Source organism: Nothoprocta perdicaria, unplaced genomic scaffold, assembly GCF_003342845.1.
Source record: "Nothoprocta perdicaria isolate Ctin4 unplaced genomic scaffold, notPer1 scaffold_27, whole genome shotgun sequence".
In the NCBI taxonomy this organism is placed as follows: domain Eukaryota; kingdom Metazoa; phylum Chordata; class Aves; order Tinamiformes; family Tinamidae; genus Nothoprocta; species Nothoprocta perdicaria.
In genome coordinates, this window is record NW_020455499.1 from 2,579,861 (window position 1) to 2,597,194 (window position 17,334).

At 33.7% G+C, this 17,334-nt stretch overlaps 1 protein-coding gene across 1 annotated transcript in view; it reads left to right on the forward strand.

Annotated features, from left to right (window-relative positions):
- The window catches only part of LRP1B (LDL receptor related protein 1B), a 264,021-nt gene that overhangs the window by 154,095 nt on the left and 92,592 nt on the right, over positions 1 to 17,334 (forward strand). Inside the window, exons 48-55 of the mRNA XM_026040854.1 lie at positions 2,381 to 2,503; positions 3,996 to 4,115; positions 6,084 to 6,212; positions 7,210 to 7,332; positions 9,690 to 9,830; positions 10,223 to 10,410; positions 11,605 to 11,788; positions 13,806 to 13,891. Of these exons, the coding sequence (XP_025896639.1) occupies positions 2,381 to 2,503; positions 3,996 to 4,115; positions 6,084 to 6,212; positions 7,210 to 7,332; positions 9,690 to 9,830; positions 10,223 to 10,410; positions 11,605 to 11,788; positions 13,806 to 13,891 (1,094 nt within the window). The remainder of the gene's footprint in view (positions 1 to 2,380; positions 2,504 to 3,995; positions 4,116 to 6,083; positions 6,213 to 7,209; positions 7,333 to 9,689; positions 9,831 to 10,222; positions 10,411 to 11,604; positions 11,789 to 13,805; positions 13,892 to 17,334) is intronic.

Consider the following 17,334-nt stretch of genomic DNA (forward strand, 5'->3'; position numbering starts at 1 on the left):
TTTTTACTTTCTTTTTTATTTCTTGAGGTAGTTAAGGTGGGCTGCCAGGGTAGATTTCAGGATTATTCCTTTTTTGTTTCTTTTCTACTCTTGTGCTAGTACTAGGATATCGCTGTACAATTAAGTTCAGTCTGGAGTTGAGCTCATAGGTTTTCATAAAAAGAAGAACTATTTACTGCTGYGAATTGCACAATTTTTCATGCAAACCTATGCCTCAGTTTTCCCTATTCCTGTGCTCTTGTATGTGAAATAAAGATCCTATAGCATCTAGGAATGAAAAAAACATGATCCTAATGTCTTGACAAAGCAACACTCACAAACAACCATTGAGCAAAAGTGGAAGTTAATTTTATGTTTCTTGTGTGAAACAAGCTTGCACAGAAATATCTGACTTTTTTTGAACTTTGATTTTTCTTTGTATTTTTCTTTTTTTTTTATGAGAAGCAGAGTGCCAGCATATTATTAGAAATATTTTTCAACATACATAGGTATCATAATGAAAATCTGAAAGCCACTAAATTCATGAGATTTATTTACATAACTTTTATTTACATAACTTTTACTAGAATCACCAGAGTAGGTGTGAATGAAATACAGAAAATAGCAAAATGTTTTAAATATTTTTAAATACTTTTCCCCACTGAGGTTTTTTAGTATCGAGGGGATAAAATTTTACTGAGAGGGGGACTTTCATCTATACTCATTCATTCTGATAGGAAAGACTTTATAGCCTTTAAGTAACCATACCCTTAAGCATCTTTAGTTGCAGTGGCCAAAAAGCTAAGACAATTTAGCATTTTTCTGTCAGGTAGGAGATCTGTCTGTGTTATCTTCATCATCTCAATTTACATCTCTCTTAAACACACTAGATCAGTATTCTAAATGAACATTTTTTCCTCATGTCACTGARAAAGACTTTCTTGATGCATTTTAAAATTTTCTTTGTTCATTTTCATAGTCTTCCTTGACCAATATCTCTTTCTGGTCTGGAAGAATGATTGTTATTAATCGTTAAGAACAAAGTCATGTATTTTGTGCTGTTAAATACCATCTATATTTTTGCATATAGCACAGCTCAAGATAGATTTACTGCCTTTTCTTCATCTATAGAAATTTTCTATACCAGAGAAGATTCTGAGGGCAGGTTGATATAACATCAATAAACTAATGTTGCATCCATTGTCCATTTGTTTTTATTACTTTATTCTACTTTTCAAATTATGTGCCAAGACATTCTATAATTCTACTGTGTGACTGGGTGCCTAAATCATTCCAGTACCTCATGCTAATGATTTCCCTTGCCATGTTATTGAAAACTGACTGACTTTGGTACATTAATTTTTGTTTTCTATTTTATGCATTTAGTAATTGCCTTTAAATATTTTGAATTTGCTTCAGTGCCTTTGGTCTTACAGAAAATTAAGGCAAAGAATTTACTTAGGAGTGGCTMTCCTTAGATGACCTTTAATCTTATCCAGTCACCATAGATCTGTTCATTTCTATATTCTCTTTTTGCATTCATACTACTGTTGCAGCCATAAATAACCAAGCTTTACTTTTTTTGAGAAAARCAAGAGAGGCAAAGGGGAAAAAAACAGTATAGATAACTCTTCTATATTAAGGGAATAACAGAAAAACTTGACAAAGAGTTGCAGTGATTTCCAGTGCTTGGAAATAGTGTGCGTTTCTTGTGTTTTCACAAACTACATGCTTGTTTAAGCTTTTGAAAATAATGTGTGCCACCCACTTACCAATATTTGTATTTATGCTAYAAAGCTAAATCTGTGTGATGTTTTTGTCTCTTGCATTTGTTTTCTGAACATTTATTACAGCAAACTGACTCTTACCTGCTACAAAGAGAGGCAGGCAAGCAAGAACAATGTTTTYATTTTTGACGAAATTTAAATCTCTGGCTCCAAAGGCAATAAACTCCAGTTAGTCATTCAGTGCATGCATCAACTGTAGCTTATGCAGAAGAATGTGGCAAAAGAAAATATTGCCACAGTTTAATTATCTTGTCGCTGCTGGCAGGCGGATCAGAAAGAAGGGCTGTATCTTCRGCTGGTTACATTCAGAAAGCAGTGTTCATTTTACTGAGCTCAAAATCTGCAAACTGAACTATTTTCCTCTCTAGGTCTTTTTAGTTTAGACTGGAGCTTTGTTCTGTTTTTTCTCTAACTACATGAAGTACCACAGCTTCCTAAAGTACTCAGCTATCACTATTCACTAATATATATGAGCACAATTCAATAATAAAAATAACATTTGTAAGCATAATCATCTTGCTATCATTAGTTTTTAGACATTTAGCAGAAATGTAATAGGCTCCTAATCATACTAGCAGACACCATTTTACATTACATTCTTTATTTTATCACAGTTCAAAACAAACCCACATGTGAAGAAAATTATTTTGGTTGTCCTAGTGGAAGATGTATTCTGAACACCTGGCTTTGTGATGGGCAGAAAGACTGCGAGGATGGAGTAGATGAAATGCACTGTGGTGAGCATTTGTCTTATTTTTGTTGCTGTAATCACTGCTGCACTTCAAAAAAAAAAAAAAAATGTGTATTTATACGTTAGGAATGTAAAAATATGTACTACGTATTAAGATTAATTTTCAGAGTCAAATTCTATTATTTTGAGTTTCTGATGTTTTAAACCCTATCTACTACCAGAGCGGAAGCCTTCTTAACATTTTCTTTTCTCCTAAAGGTTTGTTTGTGTGCAGACTTTCCTATTGCTATATTGATTACACTAAGTCTTCATTGTATTCATTAGGAAACTTTTATGAAGATAATTTGTTTCTTTCAATGCAGTGTAATTCCAGGGGGAATCATCCAAAATAAACCCTAAGGAGCTTGCTTTTTATCAGAGGCTATAAAGTTATAATTATTTACAAGTAGTGTAAAAATTGATATTCACAGTGTGCACTGTGAATCAGGTCTGACTGTTCTTTCTTAGATCTCCTTAGATTTTTAAATACAACCTAATGAAGGAGCCAAGGCATTTTTACTTCAAATTTCTAAGGCTAACCAAACAGATAATTGTAGAACTAAATTGTAGCTGAGCAGCAGAATCAGTATCAAGTCTTCCTATTTCACATTTCAATGAAACTCAAAGTTTGTATAATCCTTTTTTTTCTTTTACTCTACCACATACATGAAAGTTATTCTCTGTTCTCTTCATTACATAGGTTCCATTAATATGCACCCATGTTTGGTTTGCAACCCAATTTCAGTTTACTTTTTTGATGTTATTCTTAAAAATTAGGAACTACTATACCCTATGAAATGTAGAAAATTTAGTCCTCACCACATTCATCAAATGTAGCCTAATGTGGACATTTTGAAGGTTTTGTGCAAATATATATATGTTTCTGTACAACATTATCAAATATTTTAGGCAATGGTAGTGGGTGGGAGAGAAAGGATTCTGCCCTACTGGAAAAAAAAAAAAAAAAAAAAAAAGACTTAAAATAAATTTCATTTTTACACAAAAATGGCTGGGAAAGGTGGAATTTTACAGTTACAGAAAAAACTAAATAGTGTTTAAATAGTTTATTTAGCATAGCTTGGCAGACTGATTTTGAAATGCAGAAGCACATGATTATTTTAAATGTATATAAATGAGTAAATGGGGCAACAGAATGAGAGGTAGCAACTTATAAAGAGAAACCAAGATGAGAAAAGCATTTGATAATTTATACTGTGTGGTCTCTACCACAATAAAGCAGTTCACCATGGTTAAAACATCATTGAGAATGAAATACACAAATTGTTCTTGGAGTTTTAAATTATTTGTCCTCATGTTGCTATCAAAACATCAAAAGTGTTAAACAACTGATTAAAACCTGAACAGAGATGTAGGATTATACCATATTTAAGTATGTTAATACACTACGTAGGGAGGAGACTAGTGAAAGGTTAGGTGATTCCTATTTTTAGGATAAAAGTGGAGTGCCTGACAAATGAGGTGGCTGATGTCACTCCTAGATTCATCCTGTTCGTGGAATCAATTTGCTTGCTCTGCGCACAAGTGTATCTCGAAGCAATGGACTTGTGATGGGGAGGATGACTGTGGAGATGGCTTAGATGAGAGCGATGCTATCTGTGGTAAGTAAAATAATCTAGTTCAATATCATGTCACATAATAGATCTTGAAAGAAAGTGAWCCCATGAAGGTGGTGGAAAGGGAACAAGCATAGCATCTCAGAAGGTTTTAAGGTCAAACCTTACCTAACCCACACTGCCTTGGTGCATGCTTTTTTATTGGGATTGTAAGATTTCTATGTAATCCATTAGTGAAGAAATGAATGGCCCGCTGGCATGGGCAAAATGAGAATCAAACTTTTCTGTTCYCCATCCCTGACATAAACTCTATGTATTTCTATTTGAGCTCTGCATGTTGGTACTATAAAGACTCTAAACATCCTCTTCTCTATCTCTTTCTTCTATTCTCTTTATTTTTTTCTAGATATTTATATGTATGATAGCATAATATTCCTCTCAGAAAAGCTCCTAAGTGTGAGAGAATTCAGTCTTTTATTCTGAAACTCAGTTGGGTAGGAATGTCATAGTGAATTCTTTTAGAAAATCACGTGGTATCAAGTCATGCTGTCATAGTTTCGTGATATTTTTGTTCACCCTTATCTGTGCTGTATTTCATTTTTCTTTAAAAGATCCAACTTTGAATTCTGGAATCCATATTCATTTAAAAAAATGTTATTACTAGAAGTCCCCTCAACAAGAAAAGTGGCTTACTCTACTTGTAATGTATGATACCACAATAATAATACTATGTTAATTATGATATTTTTAATAAAATKAAGTATTTTGTTAAGTAGACTGAAAATAAATCTCCTTGGCTCATTTTCAGAGAAGTGTTTTTTTCAATTGGTATCCTAATCAAACATAGATGTAGAAATGCCAACAAATTAAGAGGATAATGGCAGAAAATACAGTACTGTGTGAGCAATATGAATGAGTTGTTACTTTAACTTCAAGCTGGCATCTGTCTGTAAAATATTTTTCATAGTACTTGGGTCAGGCTGCAGGCAACAACTGTTTAACTAGGAAGGTGAAGCCTCTCTCCTGTGGTTAGCAAGAGAATCAGAGGAGAAGGGGTAGAATGAAAAGACAAACATCTCATCTAGGATTAGTATAGAACGATGTAAAATCCTAAGAAACATCAAAACCTTAAGTTTGATTAGAAGTATGAAGCAGAAAAATAGGAAAAGTGAGCAGGAGAGGCCAAATATCTAATTACTACTATGTTGCTACTTTCTTTTTTTCCTTTTAAGGTCTTCYTTTGATCTTGTGACTTACAGTAGGTTATAGATTTCTTCTCAGAAGAAAGYCCTGCCCATAAAATTGTAGGGCATCCCTTGAAGAGGGAAATATCCACGCTGGTTAGGAAGTGAAAGCTAAGGCTACRTTTCTTCTTAGCATTCTAAATTACTAGAAAAAAAAGAGAGAGAGATAAGATGACCTTGAGTTTCTCATTCTCRAGAAACATATCAAGTCAATGTTTATTTAACATGAAGTTTAACTTCAGAAATATCCACAAATGTCAAACGAGTAAAAGTAAAGAGAAGTTGGCCTTCATCTTGAATAAGTAATAAAATGATCAAATGCACTTTGAATTTTATTTTTTTTCATGAATTTATAATCAAAATGAATGGAAATAGGCAGCATATTTATGAAGTAAATTTTGGTTTATCCAGGAGAAGATACTACTTGATGGGTTGTGTGAAGTTTATCTTAAAATAGAATGAAGTAAATCTCAAGATATAATAATGTTATCTGTCAATCCACACATACAGTGTTTGCTCAAAACTGATTTGTAAACTTGGTCTGTGGACAGCTTTTGTAAAGAAAGGTCAATCAGGGACTGTGAAGTGGAAAGTTTTGTCAAAATTTTAATATAAAAACCAGAATTAGCCTGTATGTTTAACACACTGTGCAGAACAAAATCTTCTTTCAGCATGATTGTAAAGTAAAAACTCCTTACCCAGGCTTTACCCTTTAAAATAAAAAGAATCAGGTCGGTGATGGTGGACCCTGACCAGTGTTATTTTCCAGGTTCGGTGACCTGTGCAGCAGACACGTTCAGCTGCTTAGGTTCCCACGCCTGCGTCCCGCAGCACTGGCTCTGTGACGGTGAAAGGGACTGTCCCAATGGAAGTGATGAGCTCTCTACAGCAGGCTGTGGTATGTTCCTTGTTAAAAATGCCTGCTATTTCCTTTTCTGGTGCTTTTGCCTAGAAAAATGAGATCACATTCRTGCTAAATGATAAAAGAGTATTATATTCTTTTACTGTCAAGATTGTTAGTCCAGATTGACACATGCATGCTTACATGCCCAGATCCTTCAATGTTTCAGCCAGCCAAAGATGTTTGGTTTTTGTTAATATGTACTGATGCACACCAGCTGAAGTACATTATATACTGATGTATGTTTGTCACTTCATATCCATTATTCCCGAGGTATACTAATGAAAATTAGCATGTTGTTTTGACAGTTTTCTTTCTCTTCTTGAGGAAAAAAATGMTGCATGATGCTGCATGTCAGACTGTACATCCCAAAGGCAGAGGCAGCTCAGTCTCCAGTTTAGTCTGGCTACTTGTTCAGCTCTTGGCATCTCTTACACTCTAGACTGATGCTTCCAGTCTCCTGAGATGCATTCCTGGTAAAGGTGCCAGGAGTTCAGTAGTAAATGGTTCACTAAGTTTTAGGTTATCATTGAGGTTTCTGTCAATGTATGTAAAATACTGAAATAACTGTCTCTCTRGTGTGTATGTATTATATGTTCAATGTATACTCTGTCATTTATGGCTTCTAGCATATAGAGCTATATAGTGAATATGAAAGTATTACAGAAATTTTGTTCAGGAGCAGAGTAATACAGGAAGAACATCTGGATTTTTAAATATTCTGTTCCTTAGAGGCAGAGCATACTTTAGTTATAAGCAGCATCAGCTCTGAAGCCTTTTCTTGAGTTTACTTGAGATTTTAGTCATCTTGATCTCTTTAGTACCGTTTTCTACTATCTAGCTGTGTGACACTGTGCATGACTCAGAAGTGATGGTTGTTTACATCAAATCCGTCGAGACTAAATATTTACTTCTTTTCATTTTTCTTTAAGAAAATAGCTATATATCTTACTGCTGTCAGTTTTATTTATTTTATGTACTGTATTTTCCTTAGCTCCTAATAACACTTGTGACGAGAATGCTTTCATGTGCCATAATAAAGTCTGCATTCCCAAACAGTTTGTATGTGACCATGATGATGACTGTGGAGATGGATCAGATGAATCACTGGAATGTGGCAAGTATATCCTAATCAGTGTAAACAGAAAAATCAAATTACTGTTAACGGTAGGACATTCTGCAAGCTCTGTTACTTTAAGTCACTATTGAATATGAAAACTGCTCTTTTTTTTTTTTAAGTTGTTTTAGTGGGAGCTTTTAGTGTGTGCAATAATGAGTACAACTTGGTATAAACTTGGACAGGGAACTACAGTGATAAATTATTTGCCTTATTTTTTACTTATAGTTAATTGCAATGTGCATTTAACAAATTTAAACAAAAAGTATAGTCTGTGACTTCTTGTTTTTACTTATCTCTATTTTTATATGTCTATTTTTGTCTTCATCTCTGCATGCCTTCTTTCTGTCAAACAATGATACAAGTCTGTCATTATTATCACTAGTCTTACATAACATCAGTTGGGTCTGTGCAAATGTTTCATCTTCATCATTCTTTTGAATTCAGGAATGAATGTCGGTATAGCCTATCTAGGCAATAATCAGAAATGTTCTTCTGCATACATAAGATCTATGCAAAATAGAAGGTAGACATTCTGGCCAGAAAAACATTCACAAGTAATTATTATGCCTCTCTTTGTGCAACTCTCTCTCTCTGCTGCTTTAGAGGGAGGAGCGTTCCTGTGTGCACCTACATCATGCAGGTCAAGTGGGGAAAGCACTTCTAAAGTGAATCTCCAAGTTCTCTGCATTTGCTGTTTTTTCTCTTTTTTTGGACTCRAGTGAAAAAGAGATAAAACAAGTGAATGGATGAGGAGAATGAAGAGTTTGAGGGAAACGGAACTGGATGATATGCTCTGGCCAGCAGGGACTATAAGTCTGCAAGAGCTGATTAGGGCTGGTAGAAACACTRCAGTGTTGAGGGAAAACTGTAGGCCTCTCAGCACTGCCAACCAAAGGTCATCAAGCCAAGCTACCTTCTTTCAARCATGATCTATGTAAAAAGAGGGAGAAAATAAAAAACAAAAATCCTATCATTTTGAACTATTTTGAGTTCAAATTGATGATTATAATTGATGTAATAGCATACCGTGCTTTGAAAGAACTATATTAACATGTTTCTAAATGACAACCATAGCTACAAAAGGATTCTTGATGTAGAAAGGAATCTTGATGTAGAGGYAGTCAAATGTCATGTCTCCATCTGCCAGCAGAAAAAAATAAGCTATTCCACATGGCAGGGGGAAAAGGACAAATATTAGCTTTCTACTTCTCTCATTTAACTCTTGTCAATGCTCATTTATGATGGTTACAGATTAATCAGTTTAAGTAGCTACTATCACTTTGGATTTATTTCTTTAGAAGAATGAAGTCCAAGTTTTTAGAGCTTAAAATCTATTTTTTTTTAAGAGGAAAGAACATTAGACCTAACTTAAATTGTATATTATAGAAAAATTATAGAAAAAAGGTTGCAAAATCATTCTTGCTTTGAGTATGTAATTCCTGTTTTATTCCAGTTTTATAATCATTTTTACCATGTATTTTTTAAGTCTGCATACTATGTTTAATTTTATTTGTGGGGTTTTCCTCAGTGAACCAAGATCATGGTAACTCCATGTATAAAAYTTGTGGGTTATGGCTCTAAAAATACAAACCAATGAAGTAAAAGATTACCTTAGCAATTAGGATAATTTAGCAGCAATGTGCATTTTTAATACATAAAAATTTACCCTTAAGCTCTTTCTCCTGACTTCTTCCATGCTCTCACTTACCATATGCTTTCCATTTTTCTTGGTTAATTTTTACCTTCTGTCTCTAGTCCCAACATCTGCCTTTGATTTTGTACAGGTTATCTGAGTTTTAAGTTAAATTTAGTGTTGCTTTGGGGATTCTCTTAAAAGGGCACAGATTATCTGAGGTAAAATTTACATGAAAAAAATATAATTTTCTTTTCCAAACAGAAAAGTAAGTTTCAGTAGTTGGTTTGGTATAGTAAATCTTAAAAGCATTACTTAAAAATAAGAAGTGTTTATTCACCTGGGAAATTTCAACTTTTATATTTCAAAATTGAATTGGAAAAACTTAATTTATTCTGACTTTTTTAAATCTTTGTGCTTTTTTTTTTTTTTTTTTCTTTTCAACAGCCAGATTATAAGAAGCAAATGCCTGCCTATGGTTTCCTCACTGTAGTAAATATTGATATAGGAAACCGATTCTATTTTGAAAATGTTGTAAAGTTGATTTATATTTATTTACTTTGTACTTTGCAGAGGATTTAGAAAATACTATGACTGAAGTAGTTAGTGCTCTGAATGGTTTAAAGAGAAAGTGTTAAGCTTAGTGCAAAAGTACTGTGTCTGTGCAAATGTTTATGTCCAAAGTATGGAGCACATTATGAACTCATTGGTGTTTTTCTAGGATATCGTCACTGTCGTCCTGGGGAGTTCACTTGTGCTGATGGAAGATGTCTGTTAAATTCCCAGTGGCAATGTGATGGGGACTTTGACTGCCCAGACCACTCTGATGAAGCACCTATAAACATAAAATGCAAAAGCTCAGGTTTGTATCTCTTTTTTTTTTTTTTTGCTTAATATGTAAACCTTCTTTCTGGAAAACAATGATTTGTCTTTGTAGCTAGACAAATGTAAAATTTAGTGGCTTAGATAAAGTTCTCCATGTAATATTCCTTATGTCTTGCAAACTATGTCTCATAGTTTGTCAATCCTGAGCAATCAAATCCTCAGCTAACAGCTCAACAGGTCATCAACACATAAACTGCTAGTACTAAATGTTAGTATTACCTTAACTGTTGTCAAAGCATATAATATTTCTTCTGCCTAGATCTTAATCACTTTATTCCATACTATCATAGTTCTGACCATTGCAATTGGTTCAAGTAGTGGTAAACTACACAAAGAAGCTGTCCCTCATTCTCTCTTTTTCTTTTCCAGAGCAGTCATGTAACAGCTCGTTCTTTATGTGTAAAAATGGCAAGTGTATTCCTCAGCGTGATGTCTGTGATAACAAAGAGGATTGTAGTGATGGATCTGATGAGAAAAGCTGCCACATTAACGAATGCCTCAGTAAGAAAGTTAGTGGCTGTTCTCAAGATTGTCAGGATCTTCCTGTTGGATACAAGGTGAATAATTACAGACACATGCAGTGATGCAGTGTAATGTAAATTCCTAATTCTTAACCGTTTCTTAACTGTTGCCTCTTCATAATAAAATTTCCAGCTCTAATTCTTATTTCYGGCAAGTAAACCACTGCTAATTCTGCAAAAATTGGTACAGTACCTAAGCCTATGGATAAAGAACATGCAATATTTTAATATAATAAATCATACTGATATACACAGAATACCAAAAAAGCAATCTCCTTTTCAGCTGTCAGAAAGAAAAACACCAGAAAACACCAGCAGTGATTTGCAGGCATAGTAGTTTTCTCCAGTATTTTCCCTAAGTCAAAGGCACCAGTGTAAATAATAGAACGAATTGTCTTAGTCCTAGAATAAACTCTGTAGTAGCTTGAATATGACTGTTTTTCCTGAATCATTTGAATCTATTCTGTGAGTTTGAGATGTTGATAAAGGATCATTCAAATTAGGCAAACCCTAACCACTGTGCTAATGTACTTATATCATTGATTTTCCCTATTATTTTTGAAAAAAAACTTTATTTTTCCTAGTTTACTTTGTTATCAGTTGCTTCTGATACTTGTTTGCTGGTCTTAGAACTTCATTTTTTTTTTAAATCACTTGATATCTACTTCCTCTTCCATTCTCACTTTTTTCTATCTAGCTATATTTTGTATTACTCYCTTATTTTTTGGAATCAACTTATCATCAAACCCCAATAAAATTCAATTTCAGAGTTCTAATTCACATTATTTGTGTTACACAGAATGCTAAATGTCATCAGTGCTTGATGAAAAATTAAAAAAAGCTCTACACCTACCTTCCCAAGAAATATATGTACACCTTAAAACAAGGAAAACTAAATGCCCTCATAATTCTTCATTATTTCAGTGGCAGAATCCTTTCCATATTTTGAAAGAATGTGTTTCATGTTTTCTCTGATTAGAAAGACCTTTTTTTTTTTTTTTTTTTTAATTCAGGCAAGGTAGTTTGGGGGGTTACTTACAATCAGCTATAATTTTACGAGCAATGTTAGTATGCTTTCTGGTAAATAGAACAGTAGCAATTTAGTTATTTGTGGCCTGAAAATCAGATGAGAAAGTTTGTGGTATTAAAATACTCAGAAGAAGAAAAGTAAACTAAACAAGCAAACAGAATCAGCCAGTAATGCAAAATGAATGTATGTGTCTTTCCCAGTGCAAATGCTGGCCTGGATTCGGGCTGAAGGACGATGGCAAAACCTGTGTAGATATTGATGAATGTTCATCTGGGTTTCCCTGTAGCCAACAATGCATCAATACATATGGAACCTACAAATGCTTGTGTTCAGATGGGTATGAAGTTCAACCTGATAACCCAAATGGCTGTAAATCTCTTTCAGGTATCACATTTTTTTTTTCTTTTTTTCTTTTTTTTTTTTAAATCCACAGCTATATCCAAAATAGTTTGCCCAGTGTCCCAGCTTTGATGTCTGTGTTGTTCCCTGTTTAAGCAGGCTAAGCAAAGTTACTTGGRAGCACATTACTTTTCCACAAACACTGGGAATAGGATTCTATGTCTGAATGTGATATAAGTGCTATTTTTAGTCTGTGTTGTGCTCATATTTCCCAGTGAATAGTTACAATGGGTTATGACAGTTTGAATTTATTAACTTTTTTAGAAAAGATATTGGGAAAGATGGAAAAATAACCTGATTTCTACTTTTTAGTCACACGATAATATTAATATGTTTGTTATAAGCAGTTAGAAGACTGCTGCTGTTTATTTTATCATCAGAATATTACACTGCCCTCTAAAAGTCTCATTGTGTTAAATGCATAGGAAAAAGCAAAACATGAAAATAAAACAGAAATTACTAATTGTGTTAATCCCAGAGCAGTCAGTTTAAATATAAAATCAGCCTCTGCTGATTTTATGCATAGTAAAGTTCAAGATAAATAATAACACTGGCTAGTTCCTTATCCCTCTCTCTATTGCACTCATTTATGTATTTTAGTCTGTAGGATTCATTGCGTCAGTGAAGGGAGGATAAAAGGTCTACAGAAAAGAGTCAAAAAACTCTTATTGCTTCTGCTGCATTATCTTCATAATGCAGGCAGTTCTCTTACAATTTGAGCAGTCTTCTTATTGTAGTCTTGTACAAACTCTGTTTATTATTATTATTTTTTAGTATACATATTTAAAGTGGTTCTATTTCCACCCTAAATGACAAGGAGACTGGAACCTCTGCCTACCTCAGGTTCCTGTCTCAGGTGCTTCAGTGCCTGAGTGAAGGAAGCCCAGGAKAGCCCCAGGATCTGATTTATTTGTCCCACTTGTCTCACACCTTGCAAATCACTCATGCCTTTAGAAGCCATAGAGCTGGAATACATGATAGGACAGGTCTATATTGCAGTAGTGGTATATCAGGTTTGAAAAGTGATGCTGGCAGTGTCCCATCTGTGCTGTAGGAAGGACAACTGTAGTGAAAGCARGCAGTATGTGGTGGCTGATTTCAAACTCATCGCTGGCATAAATTGCTCAACTCTTCACGGCACCAGTGCAGTTTTTCTCTATCACCCATTAAGTTAGTCTGACTTGAGGATGATGCCTCAGATCAACTGGAGAACATGAAATGAATGCAAGTTAACACAAAGTACTCACTGAAAGAGTTTTTTGGACCATGCATCACATTCCAGAATGTAKGAACAGTAGATAGGAAGTGCATGAGGAAGGGCTTGAGTATCAGGAAAAATTCAGGTAATTTCAGGTAAACTAGAAAACCAGGGTAGAAAAAGCCAAATCTGKCTGAAGTTTAGTGTTAAGAGACAAGACGGACAAGATTTCTCTATTTTCAGAAGGTTTTGACTATTGAAATTTCAAAGAGCAATGGTCAAAATGTTTGGTTTRCAGCAATAAAAAATAATAGTTTACTTACTAATAATAATTTGAAAGTGAATGTTGAATATCAAAGTATGTGAATGTGCAGATTGCGTTTATAGTTAAGGATCAGTTTACGCCTTTCGAAATTGTTAAAAATAATTCAAGAAATTACAACATCTTCATGTTCATTAGTTATCTAATGATTATTAAAAACTAGAACAAATGGTGTGAAATACATTTCAAAAATAATCCCTGGCATTCCATTAGCGTAAAATTCAGTATGCTTCCCATATTACAAAGGCAAAAAATGAAATTACACTGCAAGATATACTAATTGATTGATTTGTTCATTTTTATACTGCATCATTGATCTTTCTTGGAACATTTAAATGTTTTAAATATTTCTTTCATCCATAACATTGATCAGAGCATGTAACATTTATTTTTCAAGCCATCTGTATTTCAGCATTGTATTCCTGATTTTCCATAAATTAACGTAAAAGCTAGTCTAATATATTCTTTCTTCTGGGGTTTAGATGAGGAACCTTTCTTAATTCTGGCTGATCATCATGAAATAAGAAAAATTAGCACTGATGGATCCAACTACACTTTGTTGAAACAGGTATAATCATAGCAACATGCTCTAAGTTTAACTCAGTACCTTTATTCGTATTGAAAATATGCAGCTAAGAGAATTGGCATTGTATGCATTAGAGAACAACTGCAGTACCTTCACGTTTTTATGATATTTTAAATTGATTGTTTTATCTGAGTTTGATATGATTAAGGCCCAGGCAGTTGTTTCTTCAGTCATTCAGAAGTCCAAAGGATAATATCTGTTATTTGTGATTCTCTTCCATCACAATGTGTTTTGCACAATTTGTATAGTTTTAGTTTTTAAAATATATATATATATTGACATGTATTATTTGATTATTTGGACTGATTGCTATCAGAACCCAAAATATATTTTTTTCCAATTCAAACACACAATTACAAGTTTTATTATATACACAACCATATATTTTGTGCTAAACTTGTCTTTATACATGATTTTTCTAAATTATTATAAATACAAAAAATTTGTAAAAAAAAAAAAAAAAAAAAAAAAGCAAAAAATAAATGATCATCTATTGAGTACAGAGCTGTTTTTAGATGCTTTCTGCTTTGTTTCTATGCTTCACCTAAGTGTAGTTACCTGCCATAGATTAGATTTCAATAATTTGTTTTCATAAAAATAGCTATTTCTGTGAATAATAATGAAACAATTATARAAAGACTAGGAAATCAATTATGCCAGCCAAGACCATTAGCAATTTTCTGGCTTCTGTGTCAGTAAACTATGCATCTTAATGTCCTSAGAGATGTGTTCAGGTTTTTACAACAGCAGTTGAAAAATTAACCATCTTACATTGAACATTCGACTTTCTTTACGCATAGCAAACATTATTTTAAAGTCTGTCTCTTTTTCTGAAATCCTCTGGATTACCTCTCATGTACATCTCACTGCCTTTCTCCTCTTTTGCTGGTATATCTACTGCTAGAAGCCTGTGACAGGAGAGGAGCAACATTCAGTTCACATCATGCTTGATGCTGACAGATCTGCTCAGACCTTCTTCAGTGTTGAATTTAAYGGGCCCCTTTTCACTGCACTGGAGATCATGTAGCTCCAGTCCTTAAACAAAAGCCGTGGTTTCCATATCAAATCAATTCCTAATCTAAGAATTACCACTGCTGTTGAACCTACTGACCTTTGATAGCACAAATGAAGCATCTTTTTTAAAAAATCAGCTTTGAAAGCAAACAGGAGCTATACCAGCAGAACAGGTGGGCTGCTTTTCCCATGAGGACATCTTTTTGTCCTTGCAATTTTGTGATGGATGGGGTCTAACCCTTGCTTAAACATCTCCTCGATGAAGGCAAATGCCAGAACCACTCTGGCAACAGGGCAAAAACTCCCTTCTCTCTGGATTTGACCTGTGCCTTGTCATTCTAACAACTGTTCAGCATAAACTCAAAATAGGAGAGCTGAAAATAGGAGATCATTCACTCTCCTCTGAATTGTTATGTGCCAKTTTTTTCCTCTCTTTATTTTTTTCCCCCTCAAATATATCTAAACATTACCACTGTTGGAATTACGTACTTCATGTATGTTCCTTTGCCATTTCCTTCTTTCGTAGTCATCAAACTCGCAGGGTTTTCCTAGAGAGAGCAGACAGAGTCTGCCTCCTCATAATGAGCAATTTTAGCTGGCTGGGTGTTTTTTGTTTGTTTATTTTTGTTTTTTGCTGTTTTTGTTTTGTTTTGTTTTAATCAAGGTGCCTAGGAACACATCTCATGACCAAGTGCCACATGACAGTGTGCCACATTTGAGAGAAACAAATACACACACACCTTTGAGCTGAGGGACTTAACAGAACTGGTGATATTTAAAAGTTTCACTGTTCCTTTTAAAATTAGATTACATAAGATAAAGAATTATGCTAGGAGGGTTTAAAAGTGACTTATGGAGCAGGAGGAAGAAACGTTGTCTGGACAGAGAAATTTATTGCAAATGCARTCTTACCTGCAGTTGATGATCTGATGTGAGTATTAGAACTAAAATCCCCCAAAACAAAGAAAACACATAAAACAATCACTRGCAGGAGTCTCTTTTCACTATTAGTCTGAATATTTTAGAAGTTTTAAGTGTTTAAAAATATGTAAGTTTGTTTTTCACAGATTTTTGACTACACTTTCTAAAATTTTATAAGATCTTGGTAGTCCTTTGCATTGATCCATGTGCTATCTCCTTTGCTAAGACTTTGTGGTAGAGAGATACCTGTAGAAGTATGTGATTAACAGTAGAAAAAAAGTAGTTACTGTGATTGATAGAATGCTCTTCATGATAGAAAAAAATGCTGTGTGCATGGATGTGTGATTTTTGAAAATGAGAGTGATCCTTCAGCACTGTTCTGTTTCCTTAAGACTTTCCTCAATAACAATCTGGGCAACCTAACCTTGCTTTTGGGAAACTGCAGATTTACCCTATAACACTATGATATAGTTTGAAGAACTCCATCTCGCTTTCAACACATTTAAATATTCTTAGTAGTTTATTTTGGAGTTGCCCAGTCCAGGCCTTTTTCTGTAAAGCTACAAGCTTCATTAATGAGGGAGGTTGCTGATCTACCTCAAAGTAGGCTGTTAGGTTAATAATAAAATAAATTGAATTGATATTGTGGCTATAAGACGAAATGTATCTTTTCTTTTTATCAGTGTTGCTTCATCTTTGTATAATTTTAAAAATGGCTGGGATTTAACAACATGTTGCAATGTTAAAGAGATTATAGAGCACGATTTTCCTCAACTCCGACAAGGAGCAGAGGGTCTCATTTGAACATATTCAGGATCAAAACTTGGCTTAAGGCATGACTGTAGGAGACAGTCTGATTAATGCCTAGCCTTCATATTTTATATGATATCTGTAATACATCATCTGTAAATCAAAATCCTTCTTATTCAGGAATTAATTCATGGTTTTGAATTCCTGAACAATATATATAGACACTTTATATATTTTTTTCAAAGAAAAAAATTGAAAATATGTAGAAAAAATAGAAAAAAGATATAGAAAAGATATATATAAAAAAGTAATCTCTAATGATAACAAATTTGGAGTTGATAATATTTTTGAGTTTGTTTAAATGTTTTTTTTTTTTCACATGTTCCAAGCAGCTGTCATTCCTACTTGGGAAATCATTTTACTTCCATTCCTAAATAAGACAATATTCTAGTGCTTACATTTGATGGAAATTGTCACAAAAATTTTTCCTTGTATTTGTCAAAATAATGTCATAAGTGGTAATTGATTAAGAAATGGAGTAAAAGTGGAAATACTTACTCTTAAAGTATATTTTAAAATTTGAAATTAAAATACAGGAGTTTCATTTAGTTTCATACATCATTTCCATTTCTGAGTAATTTCTTTGTAATCAGATACTGCCGTTAATATTTTTATTTCTTATTCTGATTGTTTACAAATAGTATATGGAAACAATCAAAATGTGTACATGGTAGAATAAA